The sequence below is a fragment of the Rattus norvegicus genome, chromosome 10, assembly GCF_021556685.1.
Source record: "Rattus norvegicus strain SHRSP/BbbUtx chromosome 10, alternate assembly SHRSP_T2T, whole genome shotgun sequence".
Taxonomy (NCBI): domain Eukaryota; kingdom Metazoa; phylum Chordata; class Mammalia; order Rodentia; family Muridae; genus Rattus; species Rattus norvegicus.
Window position 1 is genome coordinate 44,747,950 of NC_141543.1, and position 22,988 is coordinate 44,770,937.

Consider the following 22,988-nt stretch of genomic DNA (forward strand, 5'->3'; position numbering starts at 1 on the left):
CTTTCTTCCTTGTTCTGAGGCTTTTTGAAGCTGTGTGCCATGCCAGCAAGGGCTTATTACACACTTGACAAAAAGAAAAGTTACCATTGTTCTTAAGGTCACATTTTCTAAGCTTCGTGGGTTTTCTACACTTTAATCAGAAAACAGGAGTTAGAATAAGATCCTAGCCAAGGGAGATGCACACCTTTAATCTCAGCACCCAGAGGCAGAGGCGGCAGATCTCTGTGACTTCCAGCCAAGCCAGAGCCGTGTAGAGACCCTTTCTCAAAAATACGATCCACAAAGAGTTAGTTCATCTGAACTGGGAAAGCTCATTGTTTGCTTGCCTGGACTGAGAATGTGTCCACCCTGAGCACCAGAAGACAGTCTCTGTGGTTCAGAGTAGCTGCTTTGCAGCCAACAGAAGTGTGCTTGTGACTCTTGTCTTCGAGCTGTGGGCTTGATTGAGCTGTTGGGTGCCTGCGAGGGCTGTACCTGGAAGAGCTGTCCTGTCACTGTTCTCCAGGTTCATGTAGCTGCCTGTGTGCGGAGTTTCCTTACAGTATCCAGCAGGTTTAGATATTAGTGTCGGTAGGAACATTTTTAGTTTGCTATCATTGTATTTAAATGTATTCATTTTGCCTGTTTTTTTTAAGTTATATTTTTGCCATTGTGATGTTCAGTGTGGATTTTCTTTCCTTTGTTTCTTACGTTTTTCCATTAACATTTCCACTGCTTATTTTTTCACCCCAGTGTACTGTGTCACCTCACCCAAGAAAGGTGATAGGCATAGGGAGCCACCTCCCACTCCTCCAGGATATCTGGGAATTTCCTTAGCGGACCTAAAGGAAGGATCCCACCCGCACCTAAAACCTCCAGACTATAGTGTGGCAGTACAAAGATCAAAGATGATGCTTCTTAACAGCCTGTCTAGACTGCCGCCAGCTCCTCCCAGTAGCCACACCTCGGCCTGGGTTCCCTCGAAGATCGGATCCCAGCCTCAAAGGCATAGCTTGCAGCCGTCCCATCCCAAACTAGCAGATGTGGCTGATGCAGATAGCGAAGCAGATGGTACGTTGACAAACTGTCTCGATGGCTCTTAAGTGGATTGTGGAGCATAAAAGGGTCTTTTCTCTGGTGTCTGTGATAATCTAATATTTTTTAATCTCTTTAAATTTTTTTTTAACTACGATCTAGAAATATAGCTCAGTGATAGAGTGACTAGCACAAATGAGATCCTGGGTTCAATCTCCAGCACTACTAAAATGTGTTTATTGTTCTATTGTTCCATCAAGAGCACTTGTGCAAGCCTGGCAGCCTGAGTTCTGGCCTCACACCACACAAGGAGACACCAACACCACAAAATGAACTACTCCCTGGCCTACGCACGCACGCACGCACGCACGCACGCACGCACGCACGCATTCCTGCTGTCTCCATTGGCCACTGCTCTGATGTCAGCTCAAATGGAGTATCTTTAGTATCTTTGCTAATGAAACTGTAGGAGTTGAAGTAGGAGAATTCCGAGAGAAGATACTTGATGTCTGCTGAGTAAAGCTTTATAAAAAGATGGTTGTCTAAAGACTCTCTTGGCTTACTTAGCTCCTTTGACAAGCAAGTCTCCTAATGAACTTTGTAACTGTCGCAAAAGTTTAAAAAGTAATGTCTACATGAAAAATAGATGTTTTATCCTTCTAAACAGTATAGTAGTAAAATGAAACATTAAAACCCTCTGGGTAGATGGCTCCGATCAGGGCAGAATTTAGAGTTCCGTATAAAAACTGGGAAGTAGAGTGGCCATAATCCCAGGACTAGGGAGGTAGAGACAGGATCACCAGAGCAAGCTAGCTGTGTAGACTAGTCAGATCAACAAGCTTAGGACCCCCCATCGATGGTGCATGGGTATAGGGAGTAAGTAAAATAGACAGTGATCCATGCATTAAGACATCAGAGGTCGGGGTTGGGGATTTAGCTCAGTGGTAGAGTGCTTGCCTAGGAACCGCAAGGCCCTGGGTTCGGTCTCCAGGTCTCCAGCTCCGAAAAAAAAAGACATCAGAGGTCACCCTCTAGTCTCCATACACATGGACACATACCTGTACACACATGCAGTTATACACATGTTAACACACCAGTATACACATATGTACACATACACACACACCAGCACACATACGTACACATGCATGCGAGCACACGCACCCAAAAAAAAAAAAAAAAAAAAATGAAACTACAGGGACCAGCAAGATGGCTCAGGAGGTAAAGGCACTTTCTGTCAAGCCTGATGACCTGTGTTTTATCCCCAGAAGAAGAGAAGCAGCAATTCTGCAAATTGTCCTCTGACACTTCACGCATGCACAGTGGCATTTATGTACACACACATACACAAAAAATAAGTGTAAAGGAATTTTAATTTTGAAATTTCCAGCTTTTTATTAGCCTTCAGTGTTACAGTCAAGCCTGGGCCTTGATGGGATATCTACCAAGATTTGTTGAGATAGAGAAAGCTTCTTCTTAAGTAGCGGATAACCTGTCTGTTGTTGTTTGATCTACATTAACAGATAGATGTGCTGGCTAATTGTGTCTTCATCATTTTCAGAGAATGAGCAGGTGTCAGCAGTCTAGCCTTTGGACGGCGCCTTGGAGACCACTGGAAGTCAGGACCATGGACAAGAGCCCGTGGGTCTGCAGGCCAAGGCCAACAGCTCACTGCTGCCACTGATGCTGAGATCTCCACACTGGGCTCTGAGGATGGACTCTTCTGAGTCGTGCTTCCTTTTGTTATGTCCTGCAGGTGCAGTTTCCTGATCTGGGTGTTGCACCTGATCTCAGCCTAAACTTTGCACATCACTCCTGCCTTGGGACCACATTGAAGCTCAGAATTGTCCCCTGTATATCACTATAAGTTTTTTCCTTTCGAGAGTCGTTTTAAAGATAGTGGTATTATTATTATTATTTCCAAGCCATAGCTTGGGCTAAAAGGACACATTGAAAATGTCTGCCAATACCAAGGATAGTCTTGTGTGTTTGAAAAGTAACTTATTATTTGAAGTATTGTGGTTTTGTTTGTATTCAAAAGCTCTTGTTAGCGGTTATTTGTCTTAGTCTATAAAGCTGTGTGTGGTCTGAGCAGCAGGTACGGAGATGTGGCACCATGGTAGCAGGCACTCAGGTGGGAACTGGACCCCTATACAGGTGTAGTGCAGGCAGGCAGCTCGTCATGATGGCTACAGCAGCCACAGGGTCTTAGCAATCTTTCGGAAAGGAGAGCAGAGTGGGAGTAGGAAGGGAGAACTCTAATTTCCAAAGAAGGAAAGAACATCATGTTGCATCCAATTATGAGGATACTACAAACCCACTGGCAATGGCTTCTAAAGAGTTTTCTTTCTATAGAAACCCTAAGCTTACATTTCACAAGTGTGGAAATCCTAGTTTAAAAGAAATATTGTAGGAGCTGGAGAGATGGCTCAGTGGTTAAGAGACGTCTGCAGAGGGCCCAGTTTAATTCCAGCACTCACATGTTGGCTCACAACTGCCTGAAATTCCAGATCCAGGGGATCGACACCCTCGTCTGACCTCCACAGGCACTGCATGCATGTGGCACATAGACATACATGCAGTCAGAGTAACCCTATACATAAAAAAATAGTAAAAAAGAGAAATACTTTTTAAAGTATCATGGAAGCAATGGTGAAGGTGTCCTTGGCTTGTGCTGTGGCTTGCAGCACACAGTCACATGTGCAATCATTGAACTTGAGCTTTGAGCCCTCCAAAGAGCTCAGTATAAGAGGGAGAGAGACACTAGAACACTGGAGGAGACATCCATCCTGGAAAGGACATCCGTGTGACCTCCTAGACATGGCACTCTTAAGTATATAACTCAAATTCATTGACTGCTTACTAAATTAAGTGGACTTTTCACTTTTTTACAAATTAAGTATAACATTTTGTATATATATTTAAAGGTTTTGATTTGCTTCTTAATGTAAAGGCAAGTAAGATTTCATAAACTTCTGTAATTACAAAAAAAGCCAAAGCCATTGACAGTGCACTGACCGTGACAGCTTTGCTCCAGAGCAGTCATGTGACCAACCGCCTTTTCAAGTTTGTACTTTCCCCTTGCTCTCTCTTCCTGTTTTTCTGCCCAGTCACTTGTCAGAACAGTTCCAAATGTAACAGTATTATGTCTTCCCACAGAATGCCTGTCTCTAGGAAACATAATGGCTGAGGAATTCCCCTGGAGAAACATTAACCCAAAAGCCTTAGACATGAGCCCAGGTGCCCTGCAGTGCAGTGCAGTGAGGCACAGCCTCGCTGACCCTTTAAGTGCAAGGCAGCCTGAGTGTTCGCTGCAGCTTGACAGCCATGCTTAACTGATCTGGCCTATGAACTGTGCTGTTTTCTGATTGTGAATCTTTTTATTCACCTATTTGCAGATTGTTTTCACGTCCAAAACAAAAGAAATATTTTTGCTATATCCACCTTTTTAATCCAAGTTTGGGTACTCATTGTCACCATTTTCTATCCATTGCTCCAGAAAAATGTGCTCTTTGCACAGCTTCTGTTTATCCACCAGGTCTTCAAACAGATGGACCCTTGCCTGCCTTGGTCCTTAAAGCTATAAATGTCTTGCACAGAGAGTTAAGGTCTGTGGCTCTGAACCTGCATTGTGTAGCTGCCTTGGTTTTAATCGAGCTTTATCTGTGAGTGCTCACCAACTGATCATATTGATCAGAATAAAAACCAAATGCTTTGTAGTTTGATGTAGATGAGTCCCTGAAAAAAATCATGTCTGCCCTTTTTTTACTTTGTCATGTGACTAGAGCAAGGGAAGCCTTAAAGCCCATGCTTGCTCCAGTCTCAAGCCCCCATTTGTCCTTGTTCTAAGTGTGCAACGTTACTAAAACGACAGTGCGCAGCACCTGCCACGACTGTCAGAGCAGGAGACTGTTAGTGCAGAGTTTTGCCAAATAATAAATTTCAACAAAATCTCATAGTAAACCATTTACATTTAGAGATGAGTGATTCCGGCACTGCTTACAGCAAGATTACTTGTGGTCACCAGACCTGATTTCCTCTAATTGATGTCTTTATAAATGACCTTTGGGGAGAAAAATCCTTCAGAGCGTATTCTCGAGGGTGACGTGTTGATTACCTCCATGATCTCTGCCAAGCTGGGACAGCAGCAGTGACCATAGGACATAATTATATACGTGTAATACGTGATTGTAGGACTACAAAGAAAGGAAAAGGGAAAAAGTTTTCCTTAAAATTTTAAACCGTGATTATTTGGACTTAAAGGACTCGTAGGCAGTGAGTGTGCCCCGGTGGCATCTGTCGCATGCTATGAAGGGGGAGGGGTCATCCGAGATGAATCAGGTACATTCTCAAGTCAAAACTTGAGCCCCAATCATCTTTAGCTTTTGTGTTGTTTAAAAGGTCTCTTTATTTTTATTGTACAGAATGAATGCAGTTGAACTTGATAGATGTTTTAAAATCGAAATGTGAGTTTATCAAAAACAAAAGCAAAATTGCACAGTTGCTATGATCAAGTGACAATTATCTGCACAATTCAATGATTGTAAGGCATCCTGTCACAAGCAATGTTGTCTCCTAGTTTTTGATGCCTCTTAAACTTATGTCTTTTAGAAAGACAGTGCCTCTGTATGCTTTGTATTTTTACTGAGTGTAAATACTTGTTATATTTTGGTTAAAAAATGTAAGGGTATCATTTATTACCACATCTCCTAATACATCAGAACCAATAAAGAACATGTATTAACTGTGTGCTTCCTTCCCAAGTCTATAGAACCCATGGAACAGCTAACCAGGTCCCTTCAAAGGAGTGTTCAGGCTTCGGGGTGGCTCATCAGGAGACTACTTGCCTCCCTAACATGCATGAAGCCCTGGATTTGATTTCTTGAACCACAAAAAGTGTATATTTCAACACATAGCTACAACCACAGCCCTGGGGGTGGTGGAGGCAAGAGGACCAGGACTTCAAAGTCACCTTCCACTAAATGGATAGTGTGAAGCCAGCCTAGAACACCCTAACTAAACTTGGCATTCCAATTTGGGGCCTGTGTCACCTTACAAGTCACCAGAGAAATCAGGAGTCTTCTGTTACTATCAACCATATCTGTGAACCTGATGTAATTTAAAGATGGCGTTTGTTGTTACAAATGAAGTAAACCCCATTGAACTCACTTTCTACAGAAATATTCATGGGCAACTGTCACGGTTGTTACAGATGCTGTTGGGCCCTAAAGAACTTGTCAGCCTCATTCATACAGAGCATCATCTCAAGAATTGTCCCAAATGAAAACACGGCCCCTTTTTATTGGAGAATGAGCTTTGCCGAAACTTTGCTCACATCAAGGCCATCAGAGCTACAGTGTAGACTGGAACCTGTTGGGAAATCTAAGACACATGTGCTGTGACAGAGCAGTGGACAGACCCTACATAGTCCAGTGAGTAGAGAAAGCAGGGCATGCACTGTGTGCGGATCCTTGGCAACCAATGAGCCTGTGCAGTCTCTCTACCCAGCCTTAGTTGGTACGCTGGTGGCCATTTCTTTTCTCCCAGTAAAGTTCTCCCAGTCCCTTCTATATATGTGGGTTTCCTCATGTGGGAACTAACACCTGTAGGCTCCAGATTCCCATCCCAACACAAGGTTTTCCCAACCCTTTGCTCTAGGTAAGAATGGGCAGACAGTTTCAAAAGGACTCTGTATGTTGCAGTCTTTGGGAAACAAGTCTGTTTTCCCCTTGAGTTCGGGCTTTTAGAACTCAGAACTAACCACGTTTATTGTCACCTAAATACCTTGTAATCTGTTAGCAGGTCTAGTAAATAAAATTTATGTAATTGGGTTCCTGTTGCTTTGGGTGTAGCCCATAGCACACCTTGAGAACCCACTAAACTTCATCTCTAGAAGCCTGTGAAGAGAGAAGAGCCAGCCATCCGAAGGGCGGCCTCGGCCTGTCCCTCACTCATGGTATGCAGGTAAGGGTGTACATCTGTCAAGGTATGCAGGTAAGGGTGTAGTACATCTGATGCAGGTGGGCAGTACAACTCATGTTTGCCCTTCAGGATGCTGCTTCATGGAGTCTCCTTTGTCCTGACACTGGATTCCTGGGGATGTCGCTGCTTGCTCAGAGGCTCAAATCCTCATGGTGCTCATTTTCAGTCTCTTATTTGCCAGTGTGTCTAGTGCAATGTTGGGACTGGTCACACTGGGTTCCTTTTGTTTGAGTAGGCTTGCCTGCAGGAGCAGGAACTGCTTGACATTATTGAAGAGAGCATCTGTCCCAACTGAGCAGGCCTCCGTATTGTCCTCACAGTTTAAATCCTACAGCTACCCCAGCCTCTGATGGAAGCTTAACCTTCCCCAGTTGAGTGAAGATGTGGAAATGGAAAGGACACAGTCCATCCAATAGGAAACACTTCCCACACCTCAGAGTAAATGCTAGATGAGCCCAGACCACGGATCAAAATGGAGTGTTTGTCTACTGAAGCTACCAGCAAAGTCAGGCACAGTGGCATACACTTGTAGTCAGGAGCGTGAGCCCCATAGAACAAAACAGCATTTTCTTCCATTAGGCTTGGGGAGTAAGAACATTGGCCATCTGTCCTGACGATCTGAGTGCAGTCTTTGAACCCACACAGTGAGAAGGGAGAACTGGGTGCCACAAGCTGTCCTCACATCCATGTATTATGGCACATGCATGCACACGACAGATGGAATTTTTAAGATTTACTCTTGAAATGGTCTCAACCGTGTGGTCCTATCATGGAGTTCATTGTATAGACAGGTCTGGCCTCCAGCTCACAGAGATTCATCTGCCTCTGCCTCCCAGTTGCCACCACCTATCAGTTTAACAGCACACGTAAAAGGAAACTGGTAGCTTTTAGATAGATACATTAGACAAAATTAATGTCTCAGTAATAACTGCAATTAGTAAGTTAACAATTCAGAATAGTAATAGTAAGCTAAACTAAAATTAATAGCAGCATAAACTAATTAGGTGATGTGCCCAAAATGGATACAGTTCGGCTCTTTGAAAATATTTGGTGAGAATGTAAGGTGAGGAATAACCCTGGTTAGCAACAAGAAGGGACCATAATTGTGGTCTTCACAGTATTATGCTTGTGAGTTGCTGTTAAGGAGAGCTCCCCAGAACCATGAAAGGAAAATGGAAGAGCCACGGTTTTAGCTGGTAAGAGTGACTGATCCTGGTGGGAGAAGACCTGCCGACCACCATACCAGAAGGTACAGGCAGAGAGATGAGAAGCCCACCATCGTTCCCTGCATCATGAGCTTAAGGCTAACCTGGCAATGAAAAGGAGTGGGGGTTGGGCAGTTGAACCTGTCAAAAGCTTTTCAAAACAATTACAGACTTGGACTACTGCTCTGGTAAGTCATGCATGGGCGGAATCTATTGAAATTTGGGGTTTTTAAAAGAATGGTTGAGTGAAGCATGCTGAAGAACATATTTGATTCCACCACTCAGCTATCAGAGAGGTAGATCTCTTGTGAGTTCCAGACAGTTCTGGTCTACATAGAGTTTCAGGACAGTCAAAGCTACAGTCTCAAAAAGGAAAAAAAAAGGATAGACTTGACAGTATTTGAAGGCATAGGTAATGTCTCTAAACACAAAGGCTGGGAAGTAGGGAGATACTTGGGTTCACAGACCTCCAGTGGAGACTGGTAAAGTGTAGACCAAAAAGGCAATCATGACCTGCAGACCGAACAACTGAATCCACATAAAGGCAGGAGCAGAGACCTAGCTCTCCAGAGTTGTGTCTGTATGCATGTGCCCACATAGGCGTCGACACACCCGCCAGAGCCATTTTTAAACTTAAGCATTTCTTAAACAGTACAGGGTCAGGTTTGAGGTCGAGCTCTCTTCAGTTTGGATTAGGGCACTTGGAGACTGGGAGTGAATGTAGTAATTCAGCCAGTCTTACAATGTGGGCTTCTGCTTTGAGTCTTTGCAACCTGAGTTCTTTGGGGGTTGGAGAGAAGACTCTCTCCCAGGGCAAAGTTAAGAACCTTTTAGAGTCAGCCACGTGGTTGTGGGACACATCTTTAATCCCAGCATTGGAAGGCAGAGGGAGACTGATCTCTGAGTTTGAGGCCAACTTGCTCCACAGAGTGAATTCTAGGACAACCAAGACTACATAGAAAAACCCTGCCTTGGGGAAGAAAAAAAAACTAACAGAGACACCAGGTGGCGCCATGCTACAACATGACCGGGTTTTCTTTTTTTCTTTTTTCTTTTTTTTTTTTAATTTATTATATATAAGTCCACTGTAGCTGTCTTCAGACACACCAGAAGAGGGCATCGAATCCCATTACAGATGGTTGTGAGCCACCACGTGGTCGCTGGGGTTTGAACTCAGGACCTCTGGAAGAACAGTCAAGGCTCTTAACCACTGAGCCATCTCCCCAGCCTGTGACCTAGTTGGCTTAGTTTTAAGACAGGTAAGCCCAGCATACGGATGGCTCTCACCTCCCACCTTCCCTCCACCCCTACCCACTCCCCTCACAAATCTCTCTAATTCATTTCTTGTTTAGAGACCCATTGGCTCCATGTATGTATCCATGGGTGTGAAGCTGCCTTTTGGAGCCTGGTGGGCTCAGTACAACTTGAGTACCACTAAAGACAGTAGTTCTCACTCGTAGAGTCAGTCTATGTATTGGCAATAGTTCTGAGGTGGAAGGTCCTGTGAGCCCCACACCTCCCTGGCCGTCTGTTCACAGTCTGGTCTCCTGTGGCCAGCACAGATGTCCACAGTTGTCCCGAGCTGTGATTTTGCCACATGGTACATTGTATGGTATCATTCCGTGGTACATTGTAGCCCTTCACCTGTCATCTGACTCAATACCCTCTTCCACGGTGTGCTCTAAGCATTAAGGGTGGGGGTGAAGTGACTTGCTCAGGGCTGAGCCCACAACTGTCCCTCATTCTCTGCGTGCTATGAGGAAAGGCCTCTGATGAAAAATGAAGGCTACTCTGTCTACAGGTATAAGCATGGGTGTTTGAAGGCAGTGTGTTGCTGTGTCCATTTAGTTAACCATCAGAAATACTATTCCTGCATGGGCCTATTACGTCCTCAGACCTAGATTTTCAGCCAAGCTTAGAGTACCAGCCCCTGTCCCCTGAGAAGTGGGCCTTGAATCCTTTCAGAGGTTACAGTAGCTAGAAAACGGGGACAGCCTAACTGCCCAACAGCTAGTGAGTGGGTAGCAAGGCTGCAGTACGTCATACATCCTCGTACTTCAGCTGTGCAGGAAGTAAAATTTACTGGAAATGGACAGAATTGGAAACAAGTGAGGTAGGGATGTAGCTCAGGGGTAGAGAGTTTGCATAGCATAACCAAAGCCCTGGATTTAATCCTCAGCGCCACCAATAGACAGTGAAATAACCCAGACCCAAAGACATGCGGCCCGTAGCTTCAGGTCTTCAGTATGCGCCATGGAAAGTGGGGTACCGGTGTGAGTCAGGAAATGTGGGCAGGGAACCTAAGGGAGGAGGGAGAGCAGACCCTAAAATACTGTGCATGGAGAGGACTGACCAGCAGAGAGGGAAGAAGCCAGCTAGACAGTGAGGTGGGAGCTGAGTGTGAAAGCCCATGCTTTAATCCCAGCACTCGGAAGGCAGAGGTAGCTGGATCTCAATTTGAGGCCAGCCTGGTCCACATAGAGAAACCCTCCCTGTCTTGGAAAAGAAAACCTGTGTAACAGCAGCTTGTCTGTGAGTGGTGGCTAACAAACGCCATCTTGGGGTCAGAAGTTCCCTGGGAATTACAAGCAATCGTGAGCAGGCCGGCGTGCTGACAAACATCTGTCCTCTGCAAGAGCAGTAATCACTTCTTGTTTTGTTTGTTTGAAAATAAGGCCTCACTATGTAGCCCTGGCTAGCCTGGAACTCACTATGGCTGGAACTCATGGAGATAGACCTGCGTCTGCCTCTGCCTCCTTTTTTAAAATTTTTTTATATTTATTAACTTGAGTATTTCTTATTTACATTTCGATTGTTATTCCCCTTCCCGGTTTCCAGGCCAACATCCCCTTAACCCCTCCCCCTCACCTGCCTCTGCCTCCTTAAAGGTGTGTGCCACCTCCCCCAGCAGCGATCATCCCTTAACCACTGAACTAGCTCTCTGGCCCTGGAAAAAAAATCCCTCATTTCAAACTAGATTAATGTGTCTTCTTTATGGCCCACGCTTCTACGTGAATATTTTCCTAGTCCTTTCATATATGATGCTCAGAGCACGTGTGTGTAGTGTGGTGCCAGGTCTATATCTGCAGCTCCCATAGTTTTTCACGGTTACTGAAAAGCCACTTTCTTCCCACCACACAGCAGTTATCTTTGCTGTTAAGTCAAGAATATGACTGTGTTTCTTGTTGTGTCTCTTAAGTCTGCTGTGACTGTGTGGTCTGTCTTCACTCCCAGAACCACTCTGCCTCATGCTGTAGTGCTGTGGCTGTGTTGCGTAGGGTAGACTGTCCCTGTGTGACTGGAGAAGGCCTGCCTCTCAGCCTACACTAATGCTGCAGTCCGTCAGCATGACAGGCAGTCTTCGCACGCATAACTCTGGATGGCTTTAATTCTTCTTTTTATTGGTTCTTTTTCTTTCTTCTCTGTTCTAAATAGGCCAGCCTCGGACTCATCACCCCTGTGCATCAGCCCCCCAAATGGAAGATGATGTCTTTTTTTCTGTGTCTGGCTCATGGCCTTATTCTTCATGCGAAGGTTTTTATTTATTTTTAAGTAAGTGGATGCTTTTGCCTGTAGGAATATCTGTGTGCCAGTGTGTGTCTGATGCCTTTAGATGCCAGAAACAGGCACTGGATCCCCTGGACTTGAAGTTACAGACAGTCGTGAGTCACCTTAAGGGTGCTGAAATTGAACTCAAGTCCTCTTCAAGAATAGCAAATATTCTTAACTTCTGAACCATTTCTCCAACCTTTGTGTAACACACTGCGTAAGAGTTTGCTCCATGCCTTCACTTTGAAAAGTAGCTTTTGTGTTTTCAATGTTTAATTATTTAGTCTTGACAAATAGAAAACAAAATGGGTCTTTAATGTTGATATGGCATCTGACAGCCTTGCTTCTGCCAATACTAATTTAGACCTGTGTCTGGGGGTTGGGGATTTAGCTCAGTGGTAGAGCGCTTGCCTAGCAAGCGCAAGGCCCTGGGTTCGATCCTCAGCTCCAAAAGGAAAAAGAAAAAAGACCTGTGTCTGCCTTCTTGTTGTATAGACTTTCTTTTTTTCTTCACGACAATATAATGCTAAGAAATGATAGGGCCAGGCAGGCATGGTGGTGTATGCCTTTAATCCTAGAACTCGAGGTAAGGCTACCCGAACTCCAGGCCAGCTGGGCCAAAAAGAAAGAAAGGGAGAAAAGGAGATGGGGAGGACAATCAATACAGAACCTGCATTTGCCAAAGTGTGTGTGTGTGTGTGTGTGTGTGTGTGTGCATGTATATGTTTTTATGTACACACACACACACTTTTTCCTCAGAAAGGCCCTTCTGTTCCAGCTTTCTCTCTACCCTTGGCTTTACTAGCTGCTGAGCTCTGTCAATGCCTCCCCTCTGTCTGTCGAGATAGCTGGATTTCTCCTGTATCCTGTTGTATCACCTAGTTAATACTACAGATCAGCACAAACTTGGTAGCCTGAGCTACATTCTCTGCGCTTCTCTATGGGTCAGAAATCCAGAGGCTCGAGCTGCTGTGCGTCTCTGCTGCTCTGTGGCTGAAGACCATAGAGGTGAGGACTGCAAACATTCCAAGGTCATTCCAAGGTCGTGGCTGCAAGCCCGTTACTCTGAAGCTGTCAGTAGGCATGGGCCTCACCCCTTCCCAGTCAGGCTGCCCTACTGTCCGTATGTCAGAGGCCAGTTGTAGGGACAGAGACCTGGAGGTAAGCCTGCTGAGCTGTGTGGCTGCAGACTGGTTATAGCTGGGGTTGCAAGCTTGCCAGATCCCGTGAGACGGAAACTTCCATGGTTCCCTGTGTTGGGCTGGTGGCTGTGCTGTGCTAGAAGCACCTGCTTCCGACCATCAGGAAGTGGAAATAAAGCAGGAGAAACTTGATAAAATACAGTTGATGTGCTAAAGCAGTGCTCCTCACCCTCCCTAATGCTACTCTCTAGTTCAGTTCCTCGTGTTGTGACTCCTAACCATAGAAGTACTTCATTGCTATTTCATAACTAATTTAACTACTCTTAGGAACCATATGCATCTGATATGCATGCAGGATATTTGCTATGTGACCCCCCCCCAGTGGGAGGTTTACTTTTTTTTTTTTTTTCTTTTTTTCGGAGCTGGGGACCGAACCCAGGACCTTGCGCTCGCTAGGCAAGCACTCGGGAGGTTTACTTTTAAGAAACAAATACCTTAGCCTAGTGTGGTGGCACACTCCTTTAATCCCAGCACTTGGGAGGCAGAGGCAGGTGGATCTCTGTGAGTTGGAGGCCAGCCTGTTTTACATACTGAGTTCCAGGACAGCCGGGGCTACACAGAGAAACTCTTGAAAAACAAAAAAATAAAAATAAAAACTTGCTTAGAAAATAAATAGTAACATACACAAAGTTGAACATACTGTGCTAACTGTTGGGGTCTGGAAATCACTACACAAACCACTCAGACGTTGATCTTAGTCAAATAGGAATAGTTTATTGAACACCACACCCCAAGACTGATCAGGGCCACATGTCAGACTTTGGAACTGACTGATGTGTCAAGATTGTATATGGCTTTTAAAAATATCTGTGCCAAATTATTTCACCAGGCAGGATTTAGGGTAAGAGGTTTCCTTAGGAACATGTCCTTGTTGTATAGCTAACATTCATGTCTTAATGTGTCAACCAGGATGGGACTTGTATAACACTTATGTCTTAACTTGTCAACTAGGGTGTCAGTGACCCACAGACAGTCTCTTACTACAGTACAATGCCAGTTCCTAGAGAGATCTTAGGAACTTAAACTTTACCCTACTCAAAATGGAAGTCTTACTCCAAATAGTTTCTTATATTGGTGCAGGCGTCTCTCTTATGTTGGGGTCCATCCCAGGGGTAGCTTAGAAAGGCAAATACCATAAAAGCTCATACACAGGTGTGGGTAGTGCTGCTCAGTGGTTGGTTCAGGTCCAAGCTCATTGTGGCTCACTGTACAAAGCAGTTCTGACTTCTGTTGTTCTGTTGTGATTTGTTTCCAAGAACAAGAAGGCACAGAACAGCCTAGTAACGGCATATGAGAAAGCTGCTCTATGCCATTAGTAACAGCACAAGATGGCAGGCTAGCCAGGTAACAGTAACCTAGGCCTTAACTCTAACCATGCTGTTTAGAAACTATAGAAACTCTGTACCACAGCTGAGACTAAGGATTGCTGAGGAAGTTTCTGTTAATGTTTATTCACTGACTTCCAATTGGGCTCCATTCCCATAGCAAGGGACAACCCTGACTTACAATCACCCACGAGGCCCATCCCCATAGCAAGTAATATGGCCATAAAGGGTGGTGCAGTGTCACAACAGTCATTAAATCTTGATCGGCCATTTTGTCTCATGTGCTATATCATCAGGAAAAGTATAATTCTGCCTGGTGGGAAGATGACTTTGAGAAACAGCTGTTCAACAAGGACAACACTGGTGTACTTAAAATAATCCTGGCAATCTCTTTGCTGTGCAACTCTCCATTCGTCCTAGTGTCCAGTTTGTGGTCTCCTGTCTCTGTTTATATTCAAAGTGTAACCTGGAGCTGAGACCTGGAGAGGGCGAGAGCATATGTAGAGCGAATAAACCTAAAGACTTCACAAGCTGGTAAAAGCTTCTGTCCCAGGCTGGTCCCCTTTTGTACATCAGCTAGAATCAGTTGTGTACCATTGTCAAAGAGCTTTCCGTTCGTTAATCTGAGTGTATAGAGTATTCCTCACTGGGAAGACATTACTTCTATAGCATGTGGAGGCCCCAGCGAGATGTTCCTACACCCTGGATTCTTGTGCTGCTGGAAACAATGTTCAACTAGATGGAAAAGAGGAGCCCCAGGAAGGTGAAAAGTGACCTGACCCTCCATTGATCACTACTCCAGATTCCTTCAGAGATCGGGAAGTTGCAGGGAAAGGTAAGGTGCTGAGCCTGGGCCCCAGGTCTCAACCCTACAAGATCTAAGAGGGCTCTGCTCAAGCCCTAAGGAAGCTTTCTAGGAGAGCTAACAGGTAGGGTAGGGATGTGTGTCTCCAAGATCCTTCCTAAGACAGCTGACATAGGAAAACAATGGGAGGGAATGTCGCAGTCTTTGAGTGGACATGAGTGAATATTCTGCCTGTCTGCTAGAGAACTCTATATGTTACAGAGACCCCTTTGTCCAGGGTGATTAGAAAGAACTTTCTCTGAGGAAATTAGCCACTGGTTCAACTAGGTTAAGATGGATAAATTAGATTGCAAGCTCATGTTCAGCCCTAAAGCCTGCTCCTCGCATTCCTTGGAGCTGAGCTGCTGTCCCATAGATCTCTTTTTTGACACAAAAAGACCAACTAAAACAAGGGACTCATTCCACAAGGAAGAAGGAATCTTCGATCCCATTCATAGAACAAAAGAATGGCTCTGATATCACTAAAGACAAAGGAAGGGCTCCTCCATCTGGTTATGAGGAGACATTACAGCCTCCTCCACTGAGCTCTGCAAACTTGGCTGGGGCAGAATTGCCTGAGCTACTGTGTTGGCAGGAGTGTGGCAGCCCCACCCCCTCCCCTACCTCTGCCAAGACCCCAGGCATTCTGGAAGCCTGTCCACCCAAGTGGATCCTGGGCCCCACCTCAGAGCAACCCCTGTGGTGCACGGCCAGTTTTTCTATGGGAAGTCCCTTAGCTGTGCACTCTGGGGAGGATGACTGGGGTTAGCTTTATTGTATCCTAGCGTCTGCTGTTTCTACTGGGTCTCCAAGCCAGTTCCTCTGACACTATGTTGTTACTGGGACTCCTTTGCCCTACGCCTGAGGTCTACCTTTGTCTCTGCCCTTCCACACCTGGATACTCTTGATTTTATTTTTACTTTTCACAGAAGACTAAGGGGAAAACAGCCTGATGCCACGGCTTTTGAGACCCTTAGACATAAGCTTTTATGGCTGTTTAGAAGTCCCAGGGTTGCAGATACTTGTAAGTTTAAAAAGAACAAAAAGAAAAAAATTGTTAGCAGTTTGACAGGCAGTTATTCCACTTGATAGAATGATTGTATTACCCTGCACCTTGGTGTCTTCATGAGGGGTACTTAGTAAGCTTTTCATGGTGTCTCCCTCCACCTGCAGACAGAGTAGTTATGAATATTTAGATCACTGGGTTCATAACTATACAGGAAGGAAAATGTCTTGTGGGTATGGATCATGTTGGAAAATTGTCACATGCTGTATGTTAGGTCCCAAGTGAGTCTCACCCAGAACCTGGGCAGTGAGCAATGAGCAAAACAAATGTTCCCTGGCCTCTCTCTCCTCCCAGCTCTTTTGTTGATGGTACGGGGTGATGTAATCTCCTGAAATTGGGGAGGTGTTGTCAGGTCCCAGGAAGGCTGGGTTACTGACACCTCTAAAGCCATTGCTGAGATGTGAACTCTCTTAGGATCAACGAGCCCCTAAGTTTGTTACAAATGATGTCAATATGAGATCTTATCTCTAATAAAGGGGATAAATTATTCTAGATAGAATAAAGTTATATAAATGAAGATGGGGACAAAACCATCAAAACTTGAAGCCAGGTCACAAAAGGTCTGACTGTTACACAGGATTGGAGGGAGAGACTTAAAGACAATATACGTAATGGTTAAGGGGTGCTAGAGTTAAAGGTGTGTAGCAATCCTGCTTTATCATAGTCATCCCTCCAACATTTATCTAATTTTTCTCACAAGTATTTCATTTGTAGGCAATCTTTATTCCTTTTTGAGGTGTGTGTGTATGTGTACTTGAGTGTAAGTGACAAGGAGGTCGATCCCCTGGAACTGCACACAGCTGTGAGCCATCACTCACGTGGGTGCTGCAAACCGAACCCAGGCCTTCGCAAGAGCAGCCAGTGCTCTTAACTGCTAAGCCCATGGACCATTCCTACCAATCACTTTAGGTGATTTGGTAAAGGGGAGGAGTTAGATTCTGTTCTGGTTTTACTTTTTAAAATCACACCTGCTGGGGAGGAGTGGGCATAAGAGTGTGTGCGTGTGCGTGTTCAGGTCAAGAGGACATCCTGCAGCTGGCTTTCCATGTCTACTATCTGGATCCCTAGGTTCACTCAGGCCATTGGCTTCACAGTCTGAGCCATCCTGTCACTGAAAAGAACATCTTAAGTCAACTTCCTCTCTGTGGACATACAGGGCAAGCGGTCAAAACCTGTTGACAGATGCTCTGGCTTTTCTGTGTATCGGGTTCCATGAGGCAGTTCTATGTCCAACTGACCCACCCTTGGCTCCTGCCACTTTGGGGCTCTTGTGAGTACAGTGATGCATATTGAGCTTTACTCTTCTGCATCAGAGTGCTTGGCTGTCACCCTTCTCGAAGCCATCAAGCGTCACATAGGGAGTAATCAGCTGAATGTGAGTCCACTCCGACAGGATGCTTTGGAGACACTGCTACTGGAGGTGTGTCTAGACCAAGGCGGCAGAAGAGCCTGCGGTCCAGCCTGCCTCCAGGTATAACAGTTATCCTCTGACTCCAGCCACATGTCCTGGTTAGCAATAAGCAACTAACTGTCACTCAGAAACTGAGGCCAATCTGGTCTATACAGTAGGTTCCAGCAAGTACTACACAGCGAGACCTTAAGGAAGAAAGGATTACAATTTACAGACTTTTGAACTATCTTTTGGAACAGACTTTCTTTAAGACAGGGTTTCTTTTCTTTGTGTAGTCCTGGCATGATACATGACTACACAATCCTCCTGCCATAACCTCTCAGACTGTAGACCTGAACCACCTCGCCCAGCTCACGTTTAAAAAAACTGTTAAACAAAAGAGTGACGAGTTGTCTGCACCCATGGGCTGTCACTGGAGAACACTAGAAGATTCTCTACATAAGTTTTGGTGAGTAAAATTTTATTAAAAGAGAAGAAAAATCCAAACAAAGACTAAAAGAAAACATTTATTGAATCAAAATCAATACTTTCTTTTTTAATATCTACAAGCCAACAGTGAGCTCACTTTATTCAAGAATGAACACAATGTACAAAAAAAGTATGCTTAGATTATAAAAATACGTCCATCTTGTCTTCTGGGGCTGAGCACGAGTCACCGAGCAGATCAAGCAGCTGCTCTCACCAACAGCTCCGTTTCATGACCAAACACTTTCCAGGCCCACTGGAGAAGCTGCGCCCAGCACACCGCTGCGATCTGCTGTTTCTCCTGCTTACTAGTTGTTACCATGTATTTCAGAGAAATATTAACAATATAATAAATTCTGGGTACAAAATCCTATTAGCTCCAATTTAAAAATGAGATGTGTGACTAGGGGAACAGAGGAGTTCCCAAGGTTTACGATCCCATTGGAGGAGGTGGGACATGTCCCTGCACCTTTGCCGGCATCCTCAGGCCTCCATAACCAGCATGTACCAGGTCACGCTGTACACTCTCTCGACCTTACTGGAACCCTCCAGGGCACCAGGCGCTGTGCTGGGGACAGTGTCTCACTGTGCCGAGAGGTCAGAGGCTGCCAGGACCATCATGGGCTTCAGGAGCCTTTGGCTTATTAATGACTGGCCTTGGAGCAGCAAACAGTGATGGGGGAGGGGACAATGGCTCCCTGTGCTGTCCCATCCATCAGTGCCGACGATGCCAAGAATTCCCTGTCTGTTATACAGAAAGTCTGCACACAGCAGTGCCCTGGCAGGAACCTCACCCTGGCTAAGCAGAATGGCAGACTCTAGAGTGCAGTGTCCATCCAGTGAAGAAAACGTTTCTCCTAGACAGAGAAATCCTCTGTGCTCAGGACTGACACCTAAGAATGGTAAGAATCAGGTCACCCAGTGTTCCACCCTGTGTAAGTTACGCTCTGAAGAAACAGAGGGAAATGCTTTTGGCTTTGCCTGCCTCAGCCTAGTGGCTCTTCAGTCAGCATTCTCAGGACGGGGACAGGTGAAGGCAGAAAAGAAAAGATCACAGCTTCTCTAGCCGAGGACCTACGTGCCTTCAGTGCTCTAATCTGAGTTAAGACCCATCTTCTGCACAAATGCTAATCGATCAGTCAAAGGCAGATAGAAAGTACTGTGGACCACAGGGCCCAGCTACTTACACTCAGCAGGGAAGAGGACAGAACGGGACCTGAGCAAAGGCCTCTTACTACCCTCAGAATGTTACTGAGGGCTGGTCACTGAGGCAGCCAGGCAGCAGGCTGCTGTTGGAAGCTGCCACAGCGTCCATGGTAAGTGAACACTGGAAGGCCAAGGACCCTGCGAGTCACAGCTGGTGGCAGAGGCCGGAATCTGAACTCACAGACAGGGGGAGCAATCTGACCCCAAAAGTCTTAGAAAACAGACAGGAACACAAAGAGCTAACAGGACGGAGATGCTGAGAGACTGAATGGGCTTCACACACTCAGATCCAGACTGCATCTGCTCACAATCACAGGTCCTTACTCTCAAATAAATACACTCAACATTTACAGCCAAGCCACTGCCTCTGCAACGCAGGCTTTCCTGTCACGGCTCTTGTCAGACCAGAACCCACTCGGAATATGTGTAAAGAGCCTCCTCTGAGAGGGGAGCCACCTCAGGCTGCAGCAGCTCAGGATGGAGGTCTGGTGTCCCATGGGGTCCCCTCTGAGCAGCACCATGGAGTGTGCAGACGCACTCCACGCACGTTCCACAGCTGCAAAGGACTATTGTGCTGTGGGTCTCATACCTTCCAAATATACATAAACGATGGCAGTAATTACAGCTCTTTGTTTACCAGTAAATCATACGGCAGAGGGGCTGGAGGTGCAACGAAAAGGTTTAAAATGGAAAATTACAATACAGTGCTAGCAGTCACAAAGAAGACCATGCTAAGATCCGATCCATGTCAATTAAACATTGAAAATTCAGCTACGATCCAAAGAACTCTGTCAGAGTCCCAGGCATGCATGCCGCTAACGGCAAGGCAGGTCGGCCTGACACTGCCTTCCCTGGAGCAGGAACATCTTTGCTGGAGATCACAGGGTGAACAGATTGCCGCCACACTTCTTTTTTATAATTAAAATAAAAGAAATCCAATCACAAGACAAAAATATTATAGAACTGTGGACAGAGAAAATACGGGAGTTCACAATGACCTACAAAACCAAAAGAAGAATTCAAATTAGTATTTTTAGGATTTTTTTTTTTTGTTTTATTTTATAAACAGGGTCTCTTTACACACAGTCCTGGCTGTCCTGGAACTCACCATGTAGACCAGGCTAGCTTGAACTCACCGAGATCTACCTGCCTCTGCTTCCCAAATGCTGAGATTAAAAGCACATGCTGCCACATCCAACCAAAAAATTCAAACTATCTTTTACACTCTCAGGTAAATAAGTCTTGCCTTTTCAGAAGTCATTTTATTAATAATGAAATACTTATAAATTACCTCACTACCCAGTACACAATACTGTCCCCTCTTGGTAAGAAGACAAAGTAGTATTTTTGTCACCAGAATCACAGGCCAAAGCCTTTTCCCTAAACTGTCTCTTAAGGCCTTCAGATGAAGAGACGGCCTGACATTTTAATCTAAAATCAAGCATATGCCAAGGCCACAAAGAAAGAGAATTTGAGTAACTTTTTTAACCTCGAGACTAAGACTCTTGGCTAAGCGAGAGGCTGCCCACCCCAGCTCTGAGGTACTCACAGATGAAGGGACCAGGGCTATCCTGCCTTTGTGTCCACAAGCTGCATCTGCACATTGGCAGGCATTCCTCCTCCATAACCTCCCTTGGACTGCATCTGGTTCTGAATGGAGCTGACCTAAAACAAACAGGAACAGAACAGATGCACAGCAGGAACCAGAGACTGCCACAGTGATTTCCCCTCCATCTTCAGGACACAGGAAATCTGGAGGTGATGCCCAGTGACAGTCAGCCACAGTCTAGAGGGAGGACGGATGCCTGGGCCACCGTGAGTCTATTTACTGAGTACTACTGAGCATTTACTGGGACACATTCATTTTTAAACATCTTAATTTTTCCTGGTTATAGTGCCAGTGGTGAGGTCAATACTGAACAATTTGTTTTAGTTTGTTTTTTTTTCCCCACAAGAAGGCCTCATGTAGTAGTTCAGGATGGCCTTGAACTTGTAGTCATACTGCCTAAGGTTTCTGAAACTGCCACTCCCTTCTGCGATTCATAATCAACAGGCTGATGAAGGTGTCCACAGACACAGGGCAGGCATGTTCACTTTTTAATCCTGTCAACGAGTGAACTACTGCCTCAGCCTGTCAGGCTTTGCTCTGTGGTCAGACCAGAGTCTCATCCCGATGGACCGCAAAGTGCTAGGGCAAATGCAGAAGACCTTCCTTCAGTCTATCACCATCCTTCCGACCCAGGTCCTGTAAATTAGAAACATTCTAGAAGCAGAGAGTAATTCAGGCCACACTGCTGGAAGGAGGAACCCATGCAGGAAGTTTGGAGGTGATGCTCAGTGACAGTCAGCCACAGTCTGGGGACCCACGCAGGGTCACTTTCCTGAGCTAAGACCTGAGGGGAAGAAGGGATGCTTGGACCATGTTCATAAATCTATTTACTGAGACATAAAGGAGGCTTTCTGCTGGTGCTCCTAAGTCGTCATTTTGACATGTACCAGTGGACACTGTAGAACACCCCGTGTTTTATGTATAATGTTTAGTCAGATAAACTGTTTCCTCAGACAACTATTTCACCTAGTCAATTTGTTGCTGGGATTTCCAGCCCTAATACACCCTTGTGAAAAACACACAATCCAGTTACAATTATAAGCTATGTGCCAAGATCGGGCAGAGCTGACACTCCCTGGCTATGAGACCCCTTGCTACTTGGGTTTCTCCCAGCCTCGAAGATATGGTCCACTGTGGCTTCTCTTCGCCCTCCGTCCTCCCTCTCCCTCTCTACCTGCTCCCCACTCTCGAACCTCCAGACCCACCTTTTTCCCTCCACTGCCCAATCACAGAAGCTTGTCTAGCTTATTTCTGGAATAACAGATTTAAAGATGCTAGAAGAGTACATATGGGGGCTAAGCTTCTTCATCTCCAAACAGCTTAAGGACACTGCCTTCTAGGACCCACTCCACTGCCCTTACTCGGAGACACTGACTTCCGTGAAGCATCTCACCCCAGTAGCATTGCACACACTACAACTGAACACCTGTACTCATGACTGATGGCTGCTTCTGGTAAGAATGTACAGCTTATCCTTAAGCCCTGAGGCATGACAACATCCCTTTGTGATGCAATGTGACCTCAGCTCAGATACCAATCTTTAGCAGTCTATACCCAATACACACAGAGCCTCTGCAGATATTCCAGGACCACCTACCAGTCAAGACTTTCAAACTCAAAGCCACACAAGTCTAAGAAAAAGGTGTGTGTTTCCTCAAAAAAAAAAAAAATCAATTCTGCAGTGTCCAACTAAAAGTGTGAGTGTGTAAGAGCAGACACATGACTGCAGGTACAGTGTTTTAAAACTACTACTAAAGGCTCACGAAGCTCTTGCTGGCAAGAAGTTGGCATTAAAAAGTCAGCTTGCAGGTGTGGCAGTCTATGCCTGTAAACAGCAGCAACCAGTGCCATGCAGCCCATCAGAAATCAATCTGTACGTCACTGCATGTCTTTGGGGAGCCCTGTGTTCAGAGGTGGTCAGTGATGCGGTGCAGGCCAGGCGGGCATCTTCACACACAAGCCAGTTCCTATGAGTTGCTCCAGTCTCAGGACAGATGGGTTCAAACATCTCCTTGGACGTTTAGCATTTCTACTCATGGTTTTGTCTTACTGTCACTATTCTTACACAGGAAAACACAATTTCTCTCACAGCCAAGTTTATGCAGATGGG

General features: G+C 45.4%; 2 protein-coding genes across 15 annotated transcripts in view; one reads left to right on the top strand and one right to left on the bottom strand.

Annotated features, from left to right (window-relative positions):
• Rapgef6 (Rap guanine nucleotide exchange factor 6) overlaps positions 1-22,988 on the top strand; it is a 449,393-nt gene that overhangs the window by 162,254 nt on the left and 264,151 nt on the right. For 4 of the 11 annotated variants that reach the window (XR_015630530.1, XR_015630534.1, XM_087571700.1 and 1 more), the window contains 2 exons: positions 733-1,050; positions 2,576-5,763. The exons of 1 other annotated variant lie outside the window; for it this stretch is intronic. Coding sequence is in view for 8 of the 10 variants with exons in the window: in XM_087571700.1 (XP_087427826.1) it covers positions 733-1,050; positions 2,576-2,601 (344 nt within the window). In the remaining 2 variants the exon portion in view is untranslated. 11 annotated transcript variants of the gene reach the window in all.
• Cdc42se2 (CDC42 small effector 2) overlaps positions 18,092-22,988 on the bottom strand; it is a 71,954-nt gene continuing 67,057 nt past the window's right edge. For all 4 annotated transcript variants that reach the window (XM_087574503.1, NM_001126089.2, XM_087574502.1 and 1 more), the window contains 2 exon segments: positions 20,819-20,934; positions 18,092-20,267 (listed from right to left, as the gene is read on the bottom strand). In XM_087574503.1, the coding sequence (XP_087430629.1) occupies positions 20,836-20,934 (99 nt within the window). In that variant the 3' untranslated portion in view covers positions 18,092-20,267; positions 20,819-20,835.